The sequence below is a fragment of the Talpa occidentalis genome, unplaced genomic scaffold (genome assembly GCF_014898055.3).
Source record: "Talpa occidentalis isolate TD23 unplaced genomic scaffold, MPIMG_talOcc4v2.1, whole genome shotgun sequence".
NCBI classification, from domain to species: domain Eukaryota; kingdom Metazoa; phylum Chordata; class Mammalia; order Eulipotyphla; family Talpidae; genus Talpa; species Talpa occidentalis.
The window spans coordinates 129,340,601-129,362,363 of NW_026555331.1; the positions used below are offsets into that span (position 1 = coordinate 129,340,601).

The 21,763-nt window shown below is 36.8% G+C and overlaps 1 protein-coding gene and 1 long non-coding RNA gene across 6 annotated transcripts in view; one reads left to right on the forward strand and one right to left on the reverse strand.

Annotated features, from left to right (window-relative positions):
• TES (testin LIM domain protein) overlaps positions 1-1,612 on the forward strand; it is a 108,691-nt gene extending 107,079 nt beyond the window's left edge. For all 4 annotated transcript variants that reach the window (XM_037512024.2, XM_054692578.1, XM_054692577.1 and 1 more), the window contains exon 7: positions 1,318-1,612. In XM_037512024.2, the coding sequence (XP_037367921.1) occupies positions 1,318-1,506 (189 nt within the window). In that variant the 3' untranslated portion in view covers positions 1,507-1,612. The remainder of the gene's footprint in view (positions 1-1,317) is intronic.
• The window catches only part of LOC119251701 (uncharacterized), a 310,608-nt gene that overhangs the window by 8,992 nt on the left and 279,853 nt on the right, over positions 1-21,763 (reverse strand). The window lies entirely within an intron of this gene.

Consider the following 21,763-nt stretch of genomic DNA (forward strand, 5'->3'; position numbering starts at 1 on the left):
AAGAAGAAAGTTTTGTGTTAGAGGGTGTGAATTACATATATTTGCACATAATATACATCTACACAGAATGGTATAGGGAATATATTAATATTTTAGAATATTATACATAAATTATGAATTACAACAGAAGTCATTTAACTACAAGTTATATTTTTAGTGCAAACTATATTCTCAAACACAGCATTTTTAAGTTCTTCAGTATTTTGAACATGATTTCATTTACTACTGTCTAGAAAATAGTGATGTTAAGAACCTCATGTGTCACAGGTAAGACTGGTAAAATTAAGAGGAAGGTACAGAAACCCAGAAACCCTCTGCCCCCACACATGCTTAGGATGAATCTACATAGACACATCAAAATCACTCAAAGTTCATAATTTACTAAATTTAGAGTTCATTCCTAGTGTTGTACATTGTATGGGTTTGGACAAATGTATAGAACAGAGAAATGGCATATATCTATCATAATATCATACAATATATTTTCACTACCCAAAGTCCTCTGTGCTCTGCTTATTTATCTTTCCCATCTCCTTTTCCCCACCCTAACCACCCCTGATATTTTTATTGTCTTCATAGTCTTACTTTCACTATGACATCATGTAATTGGAATCATACACTATGATCCTAGTCACATTGACTTTCTTTTACTAAATAATGTGCATTGGGTTCCTCCTTTTTCTATGTCTTGATAGCTCATTTCTTTTTATCACCATTGAATAGAATTCCATTATCTGGATGTACCACAATTTGTTTACCCATTCGCCTATTGAAGGGCATCCTAATTGCTTCCAAGCTTTGGCAGTTGTGAATAAAGCTGTTTATAAAACATCCATGAGCATGTTTAAGTGTGAACATAAGTTTTTGGCTTCTTTGGGTGAATACCAAGGAACGCAATTGTTGGATTGCATGATAAAAGTATGTTTAGTTTTGTAAGAAACTTCCAGTGTAGCTGTACTATTTTGTATTCTCACCAGCAATGAATGAGAGTATCTTTTGCTCCTCATTCTCACCAGTAACTGGTGTTGTAGGGAAAGTATGGGCAACCAAGTGCACTCTTCCACAAGACTTGGCCTCAAACACCATGAGGTGATCTTACAAGTATCAAATCACCTGTTTGACCTTCACCTGATTATTCGCACATTACTCAGTCTCTATACCCCACCCATTACCATTTGTCGACTAAAAGATTAACCTGAAAATCACTTAAAGTAATACATTTAATTTACCATCTGAACAAATGTAGTGAGTTTGTTCTAAAATGAAAATATTACTGTCATAGTTTGATCTCTCATTCTTTTATTGCATGATTAACAGGTATGTCAAGGATGCCATAATGCCATTGATCCCGAAGTACAGAGAGTAACCTATAACAACTTCAGCTGGCATGCATCCACAGAGTGCTTTCTGTGCTCCTGCTGCAGCAAGTGTCTCATTGGACAGAAGTTCATGCCAGTAGAGGGGATGGTTTTCTGTTCAGTAGAGTGTAAGAAGATGATGTCTTAGGAGAGAGCAACAAGCAATATTGAGCCATAGCTATCCAAAGTGGTCTGCATTTCTGTTGTAAAATGCAATTTGGAAAAAAAATAAATGGAAAAATAGAAACTGTAAAGGAAACTAGGAAATTTTGTTCAGTATCTTTCTTTGATATTTTTTTCTGATCAGTTTTTAATTTCAACTTTTAAAACCTGCTTTAAGCATTTGATTTTAAAAACGGTAAAGAATTTTATCTCCTTAAGCTTTCCACAAGCTATCCCACTTGTGCCAAACAGTATGTAAAACTCTTAAAAGTTATTGTACTGAATGAAAAGATGAGCATTTCTAGTTCTGTATTCTTTTTTCCCTCATGTATAATATGAAAAGGAAATTAAACTTGCCCTAATGCCAAATCTCTACATTTATTTGTCTCATTTTTTCTCTCTGCACTTTGTATTGATACACAGCACATTCCTTTGACAAAGAAAATAGAAATACAGCATAGTATAGAGAGATGTTATCATTTAATGCCTATGCATTCACCATTTCCTTATTTAAATATGTGTGACTTTATTGCATATCTCTATTTTTTAAATTTTTTTTCTACCTCTCAGTATTCTCTATGTAAGTTGGTGACCTCCATCTGTGGCCTTGATTATTTCATCACATGTGGCATCCACACTTTAATATAGATGCTTTTAGCTTTGATTTATAAAAGCCAAGCCACTCATTTATATTATGTTTCTAATCCAAAGAACATGTATACTTCCTGTACCCAAGAATATGTAACTTGTACTGAATGCACTTGCTTGCACGATTTGGATAGATTGTTTTTGCATGGTTTTCATTCTTTTCTGATGAATAGTGTCCTATGAAGCTTGTAATTGCCCATTGATGGGTCTGTTGAATGTCTTCTTTACCATATACTTCCATCCTGAGATATTTCTGATGTTTCTTTGTCCCTGTATACTTCCATACATAGCTATGCACTATGAAAATTAAATGGAACAAATCTGTATATTATTATTCAAAATAAAGTCATTTACTTTAATAATTGTACCTTTATTATTCATGTCCTTTTCATCTGAGAACACAAAAATAAAATCCCCTGCAGTTAAGCTTTAGTTACAGCAGGGGGTGATGTCTCCAAGGGTTAAAAAAAACGACCCAAGCAAAAGTAATGGCTACTTGATAATACAGCACAGAAAGGATAAGTGGTTTTTTTTTTTCAACTTTAAAATAAATCAAGGAATTTACCAGCTAAGTTGCTGGCAATCGAGCATGCAAGTTTTTCTTTCAGCAATGTAGTTATTTGTTTTTGTAATTCCTAGAAAAAATCATTTAACAAATATTTCTACAATGATTTTTTTTAATTGAAGTAAACTTGCATTATTATAACAATGTAAGTTTCAGGTGTACATCATTAAAAAAAGAACATGTTTATATACTTTATTAAGTTTACCACTAAAATTCCAGGGTTTTTTGGTGTGGTTTTTTGGTTTTTTTTAAAGACAATGACCTTTTTTTTTTTTTTAAAGATCCATTTATCTATTTATACAAGCACTGGGCACAGTCAGAAGCGCGGGAGGGTGAGAGAATTCACCAGAGCCAGAGTGGGGAGGAGAACAGGCAGAAGGACCGAAGTACACTGCTCAGGGGGGCAGTGGGCGCAGCAGGAGAGGTCCGCATGCCACGCGGGACCCTCACCAGTGGCCAGGGATCAAACCGGCATTGCAGAGGCTGCAGGCAGCTTCACAGCCCCGCTCAACTGCTGCGCCACCAGGGGAGGCCCTAAAATTCCAGTTTTAATTGAAGTTTGGTAAAATATTATCTTGAGATAAATCTAGTGAAAAGCTCATACTCAAATTGAAAGTCTTATTTCTAAGAACTTTTTCATGGCAATCTATTGTGAAAAGGAAGCAAATGTGGGCTAGGGTAGATTTACTTTTTCTACTATTAGCAGATCATGAGAATTTTTCTCTGAAGTATTTATCTTATGGTGAAAATAGCAGTTTTCTTGATATATATCCACAATAATTTGATTTTTTTCAGATTATGTCTGCTTGCTTGATATTTTCCACCTTAAAATCCACCATGTTCCTCCACACACATACACACACACAAACGCACTAACTTACAAATAAACACATCTATTCCCTCTGTACTATGCCCTCCCCAGCCATGAAAAAACAGTGTCTTTTGGAACTTAAATATTTGTCACCTTTTACTTGAATAACTGTACCTTTATTAAGAATTAACATAATCCTACATATAATTTTAAATGCCAGTATCACAAATACCCATCATTTTCGCTAAATATCACCTCATGCTTGCTTACCCAGTTACCTTTATTTCCAAAGGCAAGAGATATTTTCCATAGCATTTTTTCCCCCACAAAGTTGAACAATTTACCTTTCCTAGTCACGAGCAGTAATACATTGAAATAATTCCTCTGCATACTAACATGGCCATTCCTCATGTCTGCCTGCACAGCCTCACTTCTCTGGTGCTAAGGTAGAATCAAGCTGATTTGTGGACACTGATGCCCAAAAAATTTGACCAAATCCATCATTCACTACTCAAGATACTGATTGCATGTGTACTATTGATAATAATTTCCTAAAAGAATAAAATACTTTGCTTGGGAGATAGAGAATCACTAGGTTTGACACTTCCCTGACTTACTTAGCTTGACTATTTAGTTTGACCTTATAATACCAGAAATATAAGCTCAATGAGAGGTCAGAGAATCTGCCATTTATTTATTTATTGATTGATTTTTTAAAGATTTATTTCTTTATACAAGAACCAGGGTACAGACCAGACGCACCAGAGGGTGAGAGGATTCACCAGAGACAGAGCAGGGAACAGAACAGGCAGACCTACGAAATACACTGCTGAGGGGAGCAGCGGGTGAGACAGGAGAGGTCTGCTGCGCCATGTGGGATCCTTGCTGGCCGGCCAGGATCCAACCCATGCTGCAGAGGCTGTGGACAGCTTCACGGTGTGGCGCTCAACCACCTGCGCCACCAGGGAGGCCCGAATCTGCCATTTTTAACTGTTAATTGGGTTGTTGTTTTTTTCTCTTTAATACATTGACCTTTAAACATTTAACAGGAGAGTGATAGATTTCTATTTCTTTTAGCATTTAGGATATCCTCCCCACCCCATCATTTCATATTCAGCATTGTCCTCAATTCTAAATAATGCTTAGTACAATGTCAAAGTTAAATCTTTCCCCTGCAATGGGGAGGAGAGAGGAAAGTAACAGATGTTTTTTTATTTGGGTTCATGCATTTTTTTCCCTTCAAAAATAGATACTGAAGAAGAATCTGTTAATTCCTATAGATCTTTAAGTGGAAATATCTCATCAAAATCCTTTTTAATTTATATTTTTCAAAGATATAGCTTACCCTTTTTATACTCAACATAGCAGGTATTAACCATACTTAAACATAACCATACTTAAACCACACTTAAACTGTTAAGTGCAGAGACCCTCATCCTAGAAGGGACTAAATTAGGAGGGAGAGAATTCCAGAATATAAACTATGATAAAGGCACTGCAGAGACTAACAGATACCTTTTTCCTCTTCAGAAGTCACCATCATGGATATTAAAAGGTATGATAACTTTTGAGTCTCCTGTTCCCTAAACATTTGTATGTACTTGGGAACACAGGGGTTGGGTGAGGAAAAAGAAGTTAGATATTTCTTTCCTGAGACCTAGGAAGTTTAAAAGAAGGGTCTGGCATATCATCAGTTTATTGAGGTAATGCATTTATCATCCTTATTAAAATCATCAGACATATTAGAATGATTAATCATGAACTCATTCACAGAATCTGCAGATATCTTACTCATTTCTAAACAGAATTTTTCCAGTAACCTTTGAATACAGTTATTTTGAGAAATCTGGATTTTAGTTAGTCAAACCCATTAAGAAATGAGTTACTCAAGAGACTCACTGGATTTTTTGTTGTTGGAAATGAGGGTGTCTGAGGGTGGTTTTTTTTTAATCAAGTCTGGCTGAAATTTCTGTGACTGAAGACTTCAAGCATAGATTTCCAAATCTGACTTTGAAGTATTTCAGCACAATTCAACCAAAGGCAAGGGATTAATTACTGACTCATTCTTAAGGTATTTCTAACAAGCAATGTTTAAGTTCTAACTTCACCATAGTTACCAAAAAGACATCACCACCCAAGATCAGTAGTTTGTCTCAAGATGCCCTGACATATCTGAACTTGTCTTCTGGGTATTCACTTAGTCCCTTGGAAAACTTATGACTCCAACAATGTCTCCATAAAATAGCACTTTACCACAAATTCCTACTAGATTGGCCCTGCACTTTCCTGACATCTCCTGATTTAAGTGCTCAATGACAACTACTTTGATGATTTTATTGGCTAATCACATACGCGAACTTGATCCAAAGTACTAGGGGCACCTGGTTGCATTTTGAGCACACAACCTAAAATATTCTTGCTTGATTAATAGAACCTTATGTTTCATATTTTCAAAAGACACTTAAGAAGCTTTAGCTAATTCTTTTGTCTTTTCATGGGGAAAAATATGTCACAGCTTATTTAATCTGAATATATTTAAACAAAATAAGATATCATTAACCTTTTATACTTGTTTTGAATGGCATTTTATGCTGACATTTAAGAATGCTGCTATTGATTTTTCTTCAATGATACTTCTCCCCAGGAAATCTTGACCTTCAGACAATAACAAATATGATGTGTACCCAATTATCTCTAATGAAGTCAACCATTATTAAATGCAGAGACATTAGAGTCGATGTCTCTATAAACAATGACTGATTTGAAGGCAAGGTAGCATAATTCAAAGGCGAGCTGGGTTTAACTTGTCTAGAGACCTTCGGCTCTAGGCTTTCTTATCCTTACACTTAGAACTGAGTGCAATGGAGGACAAGATCATTGGATTTGAAGAGTCTAGAAAGTAATAGCCCCAAGCATGGGATGAACAGCTTTGAATATGTTGAAGTCTCTAAGAATAACAACAGGGGAAATGGTAGAGAGGAATGAGCCAGAGCCTAAAGTTATTTAAAAAAAAAAAAAGGAATGTCCTGGAATTTGACACAGGATGACAACAAAGAGTAGAAAGGAAAGGTAAATTTTGAGACCACATACTATTATATATCTCAAGGTATTATGATTGTTAGACAGCACAAAGGAATTAATGTAAGCAAGAACGGAGAAAAAGGGCCTCCCCCGGTGGCACAGGTGGTTGAGTGCCGCGCTGTGAAGCTGTTTGCAGCCTCTACAGCGCGGGTTCAATCCCGGCCGGCCAGGGAGGGTCCCACATGGCACAGCAGACCTCTCCTGTCGCGCCCACTGCTCCACTCAGCAGTGTATTTTGTCAGTCTGCCTGATCTGTTCCCCGCTCTGGCTCGGGTGAATCCTCTCACCCTCCCGCACATCTGCCCTGTACCCCGGTTCTTGTATAAATGAATAAATAAATCTTTAAAAAAAAAGTGTTTTATTAAAAAAAAAGAATGGAGAAAAAGATGACCCCTTTCCCATACACACTATTGGATGTCCATGTAGAAGAGAACAACCAACTTGTACTTGAGATTATCACAGAAGAAAAAGACCTTGAGGGATAAGCAGGTATCATGTGGAACAAGGAAATATAGTTTGAGAGTACAAGGGAGTTCGCAGTTCACAAAAACTGGATTTCAGAGGACACAGTTAAAATGAGGGATTATAAGAAGGGTTAGGGTCAAATTAGAGGATTTACAAAGCAGAAAATAACAGGTTTCCAAATGAGGTTGAAAATCTATATGGGGGCCTCCCAGGTGGCACAGGCAGTTGAGCGCTGCATTGTGAAACTGTCCACAGCCTCTGCAGCATGAGTTCGATCCTGGCCGGCTGGCGAGAATCCCACATGGTATGGTAGACCTCTCCTGTCTTGCCCGCTGCTCCCCTCAGCAGTGTATTTTGTCAGTCTGCCTGTTCTGTTCCTCACTCTGTCTCTGGTGAATCTTCTCCCCTCCCGTGCATCTGGCTTGCACCCCAGTTCTTGTATAAAAATAAATAAATCTTTTTTTTTTGAGGCATGTTTTATTTATTTTTATTTATTTGTTTGTTTGTTTGTTTACACATGCACTGGGCACAGTCAGAAGCACAGGAGGGTGAGAGAATTCACCAGAGCCAGAGGTAGGAGCAGAGCAGGCAGAAGAACCAAGCACACTGCTGAGGGGAGCAGTGGGCGGCAGGAGAGATCTGCGCGCCATGTGGGACCCTCCTTCGGTGGCCGGGGAGCAGCTGGGGATTGAACCGGCGCTGCAGAGGCTGCGGGCAGCTTCGCAACCCAGCCAGCGCTCAACTGCTGCGCCCCGGGGAGGCCCTAAATAAATCTTTTTTTAAAAAAAAATCTAGATGGGTGGGGTAAACAGGGCTGAGAGGCAGATGGAGGTTAGTCCTGGTAGTTTTCTAAAGAAGGATGAGTAATCAGTTAGGAATATTTTGGGTTGTAAATAACTGAAAATACAACTAAGAGTAGCTTAAAAGTAAGTCAAACCAACTCAATTTTGGCTCAGAAAAAGCTCTCTTTAAAATTTACATTGCCATCCTCTATGTGTTGCCTTCAATGTTCAGGTTTGTTCTTTCATCCAAGGACCACTCCTTCACAACACAGCAAGCATGCAAAGTATAAAGCAGAGAAGGAACAAAAGCATATTCTAGTCCCTTAGTCCCTTAACCAGATTAAAATCTCTCCCAAGTTCCCCCCCCAACGCCGCCCCCCCATCCCCGCAGCCTTACCTATCCTTCCATTTCATTGGCTGGAACTAGGTGACATGCTCATCCCCATCAAAGGAAAGGGGAGACAGTTGCTATGGTTGACTTAATCCAATCATAATTCATACCTTGAGGGTGGGCATTTGGTAACCCAAAAAATAATTAATATTATGATATAGGAAAAGGGGAAATGACTATTGAGTTGACAAATGACAGGAATGACTATGGTAAATAATTGTCTAGAGTTCAGTCATTAGCGGGAAGGTATGGGATTGCCAGGTAGCTGCTTAGTCTGGAAGAATGGAGTTTCTCTTGACTTGTGAGATGAGACAGGGGCATCATTTAGAGACGTCTTCTTAGACAGGATGCCTCTTACACATCATGTAACCATTGTGCCTGTAACACTCATTAAATAGAATGATTTGATCCATAAAGGAGAATTTCTGCCAAATATACTAATTTGTTCTGTATGCTACAAGATGCTATTTATAAACTACTTAGGATATTAACTTTAATACTGTTATCCACCTTTCCTACCTTTTGCTCAAGGATTTATACAGATGTGCAGTTTCAGTAAACATAAGTCTACACAATCTATCTGTAAAATTTATAAACATTAGGAATTGCTACCTGCTAATGACTGAACTCTAGACAATTATTTACCATAGTAATTCCTGTCATTTGTCAACTCAATAGCCATGTCCCCTTTTCCTATATCATAATATTAATTATTTTCTGGGTTACCAAATGCCTACCCTCAAGGTATGAATTATGATTGGATTATTTACAATAATCTAGATTCAGATAATCTGGTAAGCACTATTTTCAAAACAGTGTACCCAAGAGTTAAGATCACTGTCTTGGAGGCTGTATTTCCAGGGAGAGTCTTCAATCATTGAATTCCTTTGCTGAAAAAATGGAAACTTTAGCACTCCACTTGCCAAGGTGAAAATTTACCCTTAGTGCTGCTAAAGATTCAGTAAGAAAGAACATACAACACAAGATTTTGGTTTTGCTTTCAATTCTGTGGAATAAAAATCATTTATTTAAGGAAGATTGAGGGGGATTATTAATCACCCACAGGTTCTCAGTACTGTCCTGAACTTCCTGCTCTGTGACCCTGAGGACTGTTGGTTCCAACAACCTCCAAGGCAGTGGATGGTGCTTTTTGAAATTCAAACCCTCTGGCTTCCTGAACAGTGGCTGGAGGAGTGGAGCAGCCATGAAGACTTTAAAAGTGCTGGAACATAGGCAAGCTGATCTCTTGATGGGTAACATGAACTTGAACTTTGGCCTCTACTCTGGTTGTTTCTGAACTGTGGGTTTTCCTTTCATCCTCCATGTATATGACTTCCGGTCTTGGCATTCTGCTGCTGACAGCCAGACCAGCTGCTGCTTCCTTCACTATGTGTCCAGTCCTGGCACCCTGATTCTAATGGGCAGTCTGGCCTTTTTTTCAATATAGCTAGTCCTGGCTTGCCTTGCTGATAGGGCCAGTGACCATCTTGGTACCATTGCTCTTGCTTGGTCTCCTGTCTCAAGCCAAAGACTGTGTCTGGCTATAGGCTAGCATATAAATTCTCCTCTCCCTTTCTATTTCTTAGCTCCCACTTTTCACACCCTCTATAAATAAATTCTGTTGAGCTGCATCCTGCCATCCTAAGCCTGTGGGTAAGAACTGACCAACAGGTCAGCCCCTTTCCCTGGGTTTACTAAGTTTCAATTTACCTAATTCTTATTTTTTTCTCAAATTAAAAGATTAACTATCTTTGAATTGAAATTTATATAATTTAGGGATCATACCTTCAAATATTTAAGTATATGCAAGACCATACTCTAAAGGAGTATATGAGAGTTTTGATTGACAAAGGCATATAATACATTATTTTTTTCCACAAATATTTTTTGTCTTGGTACAAATGAAGTTCTGCTAATGGGCTTCAAATGGGTGCTATGTAAGCAGGGGAGAAACTAGAGATCAATGCAGGACCACAAAGACACATAGAACTTCTCATTTGGATTTGATTTTCTATGCCCCACTCTATTTTCCATGAAATGAAACCGTACACAGTATTTTCCAATATCAGGAAATACCCTGTTTGGTCTTGCAAAATGTATGAGGTAACTGTTAGACACAATTGTGAAATCATAATTCCATTTAATTTTTTTTTTTTTTTTAAGGATTCACCTCTGCCCATTCCTATGGCAACATAAAACCAAATCAGCATGGGAAGGAAGGCCTCTTCAGCAAGGGAGTTGCATCCCAGAGGGAGGATTCGGTATCCCCAAAGAAGGCTGAGAATAATGTGAATAATGAGACTAACGGTTTTTAACTCATAAAATGAACCTAAGAATTTCTATCACTCATGTCCATCCAAACGTCTGTGAGAGAGAATCATAGAGCCTGTTTCAGAGTACTTAATATGGATTGTACCAAAAGAAGAGTAAAATACCTGTAGAAGGGCCTTTCCTACATCTATATTAGAGTAAGTTCTATCATGTGAGAGAAAAATTTTGGCTGAAACATTATTTTAAACAAAGTTCATTCTCAGTCACTCCTTTAAAAAATTATATTAAACTCTTTGAACAGCAGAGCTAATCATTGTCCTAAATGCTTTACATATATATACTCACTAAATCCTCTCAAACATCCTTGGACGCAGGCACTTTTACATTTCATTCTATAGATAAGGAAACTGAGGACTATGGGAGTAGATAATATGACTAGACACAGAGTTAGGAAGTGGAGGAACTAGAATTTGAACCATGATAACTCAACCCCAAAGTCTGAATTCTTATTCACCTCCTTACACTGTCATATCACGCTGAGCATGTCTCTTTTCTTTCATACATGATGTCAGAACTACATAAAAATACTTTTCTTCTGCTAGTATACCCTTCCACAGAGATTTCTTCCACGTGCCTTTGTATCTTCCAAAAGTTTTAGTGTCCTTAGAGAAAGTTCTCTAGTAAGGAGTTGCCCCACATTGGATTGAATCTGGGCCATGTAGCCAGCAACAGTCCCATGTCAGGCTACAAAAGACAAAACCCTTTCTGTTTCTCAACCAAATTCCTCATATTGTGAGCTGAAAGCTAGAACTGTACTACTGAGGTGCCAAGGGAAACATACTTATATTATGAAGTGTTTCAAACAAATGTTTTGGCGATTTTAAAGGGACAGCTTTCTAAATATCTGTGACATTTGCAAACAACCCAGATATACAGGTCAACTTTGCAGCTCAATTATTGTTTCTGGGTTATATAATCTTCTTCCTGAAAACCAGTACAGCTGTTTCAGTGTCCATTTATCAATGATGATATGTGCATTATTAATATAATTTTGGCATTCTTTAACAGATTTCAAAGAAGAATCAAAGGTTTGTGTTTATAAAGTTTATAATCATTACTCAAAGTTCAAGACGTTTGGCAATGCTTGGGAAACTTAAAGTAATAAAAGGTTACCATGAGGAATTCAAAGCTGCCTTGTATGGTAATGCTGATTCAAACCACCACATACTTCAGCATTACAAGTTTAGCTATGATTTTAGGGATGGGTCAGTTTGTAGTTACAGAGATAGCTAAGTATAACACAGTGGCTTGTCCCATTAATGATGAGAAAGGGAGTTTGGGAAATTTGCAATTAATGCCTCAGCTCTGAAAACTCACTAGAGAAATGAGATTGAGGGGGGGAAGGGGAATTGTGCATGCTCTGGCCTCATTTACTAAGTATTTACTATCCTCCTTGACTGTTCTTCAGCATAAGCAACTCCGCTTTGCCATGCAATTGTAATGTGTACACTTCTGCCAACCTGGAATGCACACCGTGTTCCTGCCCAGCCCAAGCTCACTCTGAATTCACACTCTCTCTAACCCTGCTATCCCAAGCATTTGATTTGTTGGCAGCCAGTAAAAGGGGTTTCCTTATGAATCATAGAGCGTGGGGAGGCTGAGTGGTATACCCTACACTTGTGCAATAATCTGTATGGAATGCATTTGAAATAGAAGACAGAAATCAAGGGTTTAGTTCAACATCTGACTTCAAGCACATTCTCAAAAAATTGGAGTGCAATATGGAAAAATCACAGTGTCTCTTCTGCTGTGGAAAAGTTTACTCCCATGAGGTTGTCTCCAAAGGGACAGGAAACAAGTTGCACAGATTCTGGCTCTGAGGGCTCTGCTTAGGACAAAGCCCATATCTTGACCCTTTTAGATGGCTCAGCTTTCCTGTTCAGGTAATAAAAGCAGTCTGTCCTTTGATGAACTGAAGTAGGACGGTGTGTGGTTGAGAATATACAGTGGACAAGACAAAGATTTTTATAAGTTCTGTTGAACAAATGTGAAGTCTGATGGATCACAACTTTAACTGCAAGAGGACTAAAGAATATTACAAGACTGGTATGTTTATAAAAGTCAGAATAGATGTGAGAAGTGTTTCTGACAATGTGTATTCACCTGTTTATAGCAAGTTAAAGAAAATGAGTCCACTTGTCAGTAACATGCACTTATTTGGTAATATGAGTTAAGACTTGCTAGCAGGTTCTAAATTATATTTCAAAGGAATAAGGTACACTAATTAAATCTTTAACTGCATGAAATATTCAAATATTTAATTTTTTTAAAGATCAGTGAAGGCATTTTGAAAGAACAGAAAAACTAAACTATCAGTGTGGAATTTAAAAGTGAGATGTTGTCAAGCTAACATATTTTCCCAAACTATAGAAAATAAATCATGCTTTCAAAAATGTAGAGTACACAGAGTTCATAAAGTTATCTTTGGTTACTAGGCAATAAAATAATAATAACTTCTTAATTAATGAAGCTTATAAATAGAATTAAGTCTGAGGCTGTTGATTATGATTACTATTCAAAGGAACAAGTCATTTCTTTCACATACCTTGTAACAGTGCTTCCAAATATAAGTGAGTGGTATGAGAAAGGAGGAATAAATAATAAATAACCTCTTTTGGATACTTAAAATTTGGGCTTAGTACAAAAGTCCTTTGAAATCAATAATTTCATGTGGTCATCAGGTATATTAATGTCAGAAAACTAACCAGATGATAGTGTGATCAGTATGTAGAAAATAGCACACCTATGTTCATTTATTCAATAATCAATCATTCAAAGCTTACTAAATTCTATGATGTTTACAAGGTGTAAACATCCTGAGCCCTAAGTTCAAAAATCTCATGTGGAGAGAAAGGCAGACATGCATGTAAGTAATTACCACAACATAATAAATTCTTAATAGAGGGGTACAGAATGGGAATAAGTAAAACTTGGGGGAGGAGAGCAATATTTGCACTGGATTTTTGACAGAAATGTAAATAACCCAAGAGAAGAAGGGATGGAAGGTTGTTATAATGTCTAGTAAGAAATACATATTTGGTATTTGTCCAGGTTCTAACATAGAGCTAAAACCCTTCAAATCTCTCAAGTGATGAGAGAGAGAAAGCTGTCATTTTTTACTCAAGCATACCTGGGTTTACCAGAGGAACAAAGTGTGGGATTAATGGAGCTTTCAGCCACAGTGTAGGGAGGGAGAGGGACTAGAGATTGAGTTCAATCACCCATGATGGATGTTTATTCAATCATGTGTACGTAACGAAGCCTTCTTAAGAAGCCCAAAGTACAGGGTTCAAGAAACCTCGAGGTTGGCGAACTAATAGAGGTGCAGAGAGGATGGCATGCCCAAGCCTCTCACATACCTTGCCTTATGTCTCTCTTTCAACTGGCTGTCCCTGAGTTGTAATAAAGTGGTAATCTAGTAAGTAAATAAAGTGGTAATCTAGTAAGTAAACTGGTTTGTTTGTTTGTTTTTTGTTTTGTTTTGTTTTGTTTTTTTGCGTTCCATGAGCTACTCTAGCAAATAAATACAACCGAAGGAGGGGTTTATGGGAAACTGCCCTTTACTGCCAATGTCAGAAGCACAGGTAAGAACCTGGACTTGCAATTGGTGTCTTAAGTGTGGAGGTGGGAGTCTTGTGGGGCAAGTCTTTAACCTGTGGGGTCTAACTTCTGACAGTGTGAGAACTGAGGTAAATTTTAGGACACCCAGTTGGTATCACATATTTGCTTGGTGTGGGAAAAACTACCATTCTTTTCTTATTCTTGGAAAACAACCACATATTTGGGAGTCAGAAATGTCAGAAGTGAAGTTATGTAGTGTGAGAGTAAGGTAAATGCACACCTGACCACAAAAGTGTTCTCTTAGTAAAAGAGACTACCTGAGTAGTGTGTGTGTTTTTTTTTTAATAAGAGAGTTAATGAAGAGAATTTCAAACAATAGACATTATTTATTCAGTAAAAATATCTGTGAGTACAGGGTGTTACGAGGGAGTAGAGGTGATATTTGGTTGATGAAAGAGCGAATGTTGGTAAGAAGGGTGGGCTGGTAAATAAGAGGGGCAATGCATGAGTTTCATTGCAAGGCTTGGGAAGGAGTATGGACTATATCGATATTTCTTGGAATATCAACTCCATAGACCACTTGTCTCTTAAGTTACTTATGGTGAACTAGGACAAACAAAAGTTTTCTTGTTCAAGTAAGTTTGGAAAATGCTGAATTTCTCTACTGTAAAAATGATCAGATTTTTCAATATGTGAATCTATATGTCCATATAAGACATGGTAATAAAAATACTCTTTGGCCAAAGATCTCTTTTTCACACCAGTTATTTTAAAGAACCAATGTTCCACATAAGGTAATTTATAAATGCTGCTATGAGCAATTGAGTGGAACTGAAGGCTTTAATTGTTGAAAGTCAGGGAGATTCATGTTTAAATTTGTATCTCAGAGAAATGCAATTTTGGCAAGATTACAGAAAAAGGTGTGGCAGTCAGAAAGAGTAGGGAAGTCAATGCAAAAACCTAAGCAAAGAGTTTGGGAATAGAGGAGAAAATCTGAATTTGGGAGATTTTCAGAATTGACAGCACCAAAAGGCTAGATGGACATGGGGATTGAAGAAATGGATGAGAAAAATAAAGTAAATAATGACTTAACCAAATGATCAAAGGTTACATCAAAAATGAGACAAAATGACACCATGTGTCTCCCAATGTGATGTAGAAGACACAGTGGCATTTGTATTATATACCTGATAATAATTTATAAACTGAACTGAAACTAATCTTGAACAACTGTCAGATAAACCAAACTGATAGACATAAAATCAATGAAATACACTCTCCAAAAATAACAATGTAATAAAAGACAGAAAAAATCTGAAGAATCCCAGATCAAAAGAGACTAAAGGGAATGAAAACTGAATACAGTGTTATTCTTAATTCCACCTGGACCAGCAAAAATTATACTATAAAACACATCAAAGAGAGAGTTGGAATAATTTGGGCAAGTCTCGGGAATTAAATCATAGCATTGTACAGCTGATTTTCATGATTCTGAAAAGTTTACTGTGGTTTGTAGGAGAATATTCTTATTCTTAGAAAATAACAGTGAAATATTTAGCATGAAAGGAGGACTATGAGTAACTTTGACTGAACAGAACTCTGTGTGTGTGTGTGTGTGTGTGTGTGTGTATACAGCTTTATGGAGGATGTTAATAAAACAGCAGATATGAGAAAATATTAAAATTTTAACATGACCCATCTAGATGAAGAGGATATGGAAAATCTTATTACTTTTCTTGGTAACTTTCTGTGGTTTGAAATTATTTCCAAATACAAAGCTAAAAAATAATAACTCAGCAATTCCACTTGCAAAGCCAACAGGTACAAAATATAAGTCAATAATGGTTCTGCAGTTTCTAGTTTCACTGTAGGTTTGAGCACACATGTTAGGGAGGAATGGGTATAAGAAAGGAAGATGGTGAGTTCTGTTTAGGGCATGTTTCTTTAAAATGTCAATGTCACCTTCAAGGAGGACATCACTAGGAAAATATGCCTGGAGTTCTGAAAAGTGGAGACAGTGAAGTATGAGATTTTGAAGACATCTATCCCAGAGATAGTCTCTACTTGCTGGCACTTTTAATTAAATGACAAATTTTCTTCATTCAAACAAGTTTAGTTGCACCAGAGCAAACTTACAATGCTAGGCTCAATCTTTTATTGCTAAGTAAAATATTTGAGATATTTACTATCTTTTCAATGAGCTAGATTCTCCTCTAAAGGATACTTACATTAATGACTTCCTTATAATCAAGTAGAGAAGAAAAATTCAGTATATTAAGTTATTCTCTATCATGTTATATCATACTAAATAATATACTAAATAAACTCAATGGATATCTTCCTAGACTTTAATGCCAATGAAGATGATTTTTATTTGTTTCAAAAACTGACTGAAATAATAACATATTAGTTGAAATTTTATGGTTCCTTAAGAGTACCAGTCAGTAATATCATATAACCTTCCTAAACTTTACAATTTACAAAGCTTGTGTTCCAGGGACAACTTGGATACCAGTTTGGTTAAATTAAACATTACAGTGAAAACAACATTTGTTTTAATAGAGAGTTCCCTTTAATCCAAACCTCTAATTTTATTTTAAAAGTGCATAACACTAACACTAAAATAGATCACACTAGGTAGGCTAAGAAAATGTCAGATTTTCCAGACCCTAGGGTCTAAAATCAACAGGTTTAACTATTTTGCTGAAATAAATATAATCTCAATCTTGTGTGCTTAAGGCAATTTCAACTTTTCCAAGACTGAATGCAAAATATTCTTGCATGACCCTTGTCTTGTAGACTGCCAGAGATACTTGTGACACCAACTCATGATAATATGTAAATAGCTCATGCATTTATTTTTATTTCTTGGAGCAAGAATATGAATAACATCAGAGTAATTCTTCCAATCTTGTTACTGGATCTGAAAGTTAATCAAATAATATCAAACGGTGTTAGCTAGACTGAGTTTGATTCTGATTTTTCCCCTATTAACTGTGACATGGACAATGGATTCAATCTCATTGTGCCTTGTTTTCCATTCTACAAAATGGAGCAATAATAGTATTTAGAGCCTGATCATAGTGTATGCCATGAGTTAAATCAAGTAAAACAAATCCCACCTGCCTAGATGAGCCTTGACTTTGTGGATTTATAAAATTAACAGTATCACTTCTGCAGAATGGGAACAGGGCTACAATTCCATGCCACATCAGAATTCATTCATTCATGCAACACATATTTTTTTGTCTTAACTCTGTATCAAGTACCATTTTAGGTTTATATCTTTGAAAAAAAACAAATAAAAAATTGTGTCAGCCCCATGAAAATTACCTTTTTGTAGGAGTAAGACAATGGATAAGTAAGACAGGTGGTAAAATTGTGATGAAGAAAATGACGCAAGCAATCTTAATAGAGAGCGATAGGACTTGCTATTTTACCTAACATAGTCTGAAAGGACCTCCGATGAGATAACATTTGAGCACAGATATAAAGGAAGTATTGGAGTGTGTCATGTAGCTGCCCAAGGGAAGAACTTCGAATGCAGAGGAAATAAAAATGCACTGGAAAAGTAATTGGCTTCTAGGAGTCACAGAGAGGAGGCCAACATGACTGGGAGGCCAAAAAGATTGTGAAAATGGTAGGGGCCAGGACCTAGAGAGTCCAGGAAGACGTTTAAGGACTTGATGTTTACTTTGGAGAAGCCATTGGAGGACTTTGCGTAAAGGAACATGATATTTTTGAAAGGAGCTTTTCCCCCTTGTCCATCTCAGGTTACCACTTTCCAAATTTTAAGGAAAGAGAGTATACCCTTTTCTTGTTAGGTTGATGAATTCTTAACCATTTTGAAAAAAAAATAGGGTTTAGGAGGAGAGACTGCAAACTCACCTCCTCTATCCATCTCTACTTTTTTTTTCCAGATACAGGAAATTTTATTTCCATTTTCTCTGGTGGACTACAGGAAAGGGCTCAGACTTTCCCTCCATGCCATTTCATGCAAGCATGTACACTGGTGCATGCCCAGGAAGGACCAAGCCCTGAGGCTATCTGGGAACAGCACTGGTGAGCAATTCACCCATCCCAACCTCAAAGGGTTCTCATCTGCAATCAAGCAGTGTGTGGCCATGCTTTATAGTTCCTTTATAATAAATATATGACTCATAATAGCATTGTTCTTTGTTTAGCTTTCATCTTTCTCAGAGTTTGAAGTGTTTGTAACAATTGGTTGTATATTTATTTCTAAAGTCATGCTATCTTAAATCAAGAATTTTAAAAAACAGAACATGTCCCCCAATTTTTTCTTTTAAAAAGTGATGATAGGGCCTCCCCTGGTGGCGCAGCGGTTGAGCGCTGGGCTGCGGAGCTGCCCATAGCCTCTGCAGCACTGGTTCAAACCCCGGCCGCAGGCGAGGGTCCCATATGGCACGACAGACCTCTCCTGCCATACCCACTGCTCCCCTCAGCAGTGTATTTCGTCAGTCTGCCTGTTCTGTTCCCTGCTCTGGCTCTGGTGAATTCTCTCACCCTCCCACACTTCTGACTGTACCCAGTGCTTGTATAAATAAATAAATAAATCTTTAAAAAAAAAGTGATGATAAATTTATAGAAAGTGGGCCTCCCCTGGTGGCGCAGGGAGTTGACCTCCACGCCGCGAAGCTCTCTGCAGCCTCTGCAATGCCGGTTCGATCCCAGCCGGCTGGCGAGGCTCCCACATAGCGCAGCAGACCTCTCCTGTCTCGCCCGTTGCTCCCCTCAGCAGTGTATTTCATCAGTCTGCCTGTTCTGTTCCCCGCTCTGTCTCTGGTGAATCCTCTCACCCTCCTGCGCATCTGGCAGGCACCCTGGTTCTTGTATAAATCAATAAACTAAATCTTTAAAAAAAAATTACAGAAAGTGTTAAATTTCCAATAAGGAAGAGATAGAAACCCATTGAAAAATAGTATTTCTCATACTAAATGTATGCCCAAGATTTCTTGTATTAAAAAGGAACTCTATACTCTCTTCATATAAAAGTCCAGGTCTTGTACTTGGCATTTACTTCTCTTGAATTAAGTAAGAATAATTATATACACACACACATATACTATATGAGCCAGCAATTCCACTCCTAGGTGCCTACCCAAGAATGCAAAACATTAATTTCAATGGCTGCATGTACTGCTATGTTCATTATAGTACTATGTAAAATAACCATGTTATGGCAACAACCTAAGTGCCCAAGGACAGGTGAGGAAATATTACTCAGCTATAGATGAACCCTTGCCATTTGAGACAACATGGATGGAATTGGAGGGCATTATACTAAGTGAAATAAGTCAGAAGAAAAACATTGGATGATTTAATTCATACATAGACTATAGAGAAACAAAACTAAAGAAGAGTCAAAACTAAAGCAAAACAAATCCTAGAAAGCTAATATAGAATTGAGGCTACCAGAGGGGGAAGGGGAGCGTAGTGAGCAAAGGAAGGGAGGGGTCCAAAGGACTATGGTGGAGGATTATGGCTGCTTTAGTGGTGGGTATGGTGTGGCAACACATATTTGAAGAGGTATGAACCTATACTTCCATATCATTTATACTGCTGTAAATCTATATTTAATAAAAATATGTATTTTATTCAAAAATAACCTATTTGAACTAAAAAAGAAAAATAAGGCAAATCCTTGTGGGAGGCTGTCATTTCTGATTCAGTTTTGGCTCATAACTCCTACTTTTGTCTGATTTCTAATTAATTAATTTGAACATTCATCCATATTAATTCTAGATATCTGCATTCTGTGTATGCATATGTATGTATGTGTTATATGATTATATATAGCATATATAGTACACAGTGCATTTGTATGTGTTGATGATATGTTTATATACATCATACATGTTTTTATATTATATATATTATGTATATAGATAAAAATAGTATGTCTTTCCTTATTACATTTTAGAATTAATGCTTGGTTTATTTTGATTCTTCTTGTTTAATCATAAAAATAATATTTTCAGTAAGCATCTAGGTACAATTTTAATACCATCCCATAGAAATTTATATATAGTGATTTATTTCATTAATACAATTGTATGAGTAATTGTAAATTTTTACCTCCCTAATGGCACTGCAGTTATTGAGAAAAATAGTTCCCAGTGCATTAGTGGTTGACCTTTTCTAATATCCCTTCATAATGAATTTTTAGTTTTATTGCATAGTTGTCAGAGATGAATACCCTTGTAATGTCTTGTAAGTTCCATGGTTTAAAAGGTGAGATATTTATTCTCTGTATATAAGGTACAGAGCTTGATTTAGTCTTTTAAACTAACATAAGCCTCTTTTTCCAATCCCATATATTATTACATAATGCCATGTTAAGTCTTTCTTTCAAATGAGGTCCAAAAGGCTAAGAACCATAGATTAGGTACTAAGAATCCTTGCATCCCATCTAGGGACCAGATGACCTAGATGATACATGCCTGGAGATTATACAACCAGTTCTCCCAACATAGGTAGGTCAATATTAGCAGGTCACAGTGAATTCACTGCAAATTATTGAAGATTAACCTTCTCACATTCACAGGCCCCTCCCCACAAAAATGAATAATGCACATTAGAATGGTATTTAATTAGAGAAAGAAAACTGGAAACACCCTGAAACCCTACAGTTTGTATATGAAAGAAATTTAATAATAATGGTATTTTCAAATTTTATAATAATCCCCAAAATTTATTTGTCAGTTTCAAAAGACTGTTGCAAAGGTAAAAGGAACTTCTACAATAATTACAAAAAAATTTTAATTAGCCATGCCAGAGTAAAAATTGAAATACCTCCCTATTATATCTATCAAAAATGGCATTTCTAAATCATTTGAGGCAGGAGATGGAAAAATATACAGACAAAAACCATAGAAAAAAAGGTATTTTATAGCTATGTCAGTTAATAAAAAAAATAGTGATGTTCTAATTTTGTGAAGTTTAGGGTGTTTGTAAGCTATTTAAAATTCATAACTAGCTACAATTTCTTTTCATCTTACAAATAGCCACATTCATTCCTAATTTTGTATTTGTTCTTTTTTATTCTTTTTCTTAACATGCCCCCAAATTGTATCAGCTTCAGGACCCACATGAGGTGACTGGCTCCCTGATGATCATATATCAGCTGGTGACTGAAGAAAGAAATGTTTAAGAATTTAAAGAGAAAATTCATTTATTTGTATTCCCTCATCTCAAGTCAAATAACAAAAGTTTGGTGGATAAAGATGTTGGAGAGGTTATTTATCCATCAAACTTTTGTTCAACATCTTTTGTTGAACAACGTCTTTTTATTCATCACTTATAATCAGGGAAATGCAAATCAAAACCACAATGATTTACCACCTTACACAAGTGAGAATGGCACACATTAAAAAAACAGGAACAACAAACATTGGCAAGGATGTGGAGAAAAAAAGGAACTCTACACTGCTGTTGGGAATGCAAACTGGTCCAACCACTATGGAAGGCTGTGTAGAGGTTCCCCAACCTGCTAAAAATGGAGCTACCATAGGACCCAGCAATTCCACTCTTAGGAATCTACCCAAAGGACACAAAAACATTAATTCAAAAGGATACTTGCACCTCTAT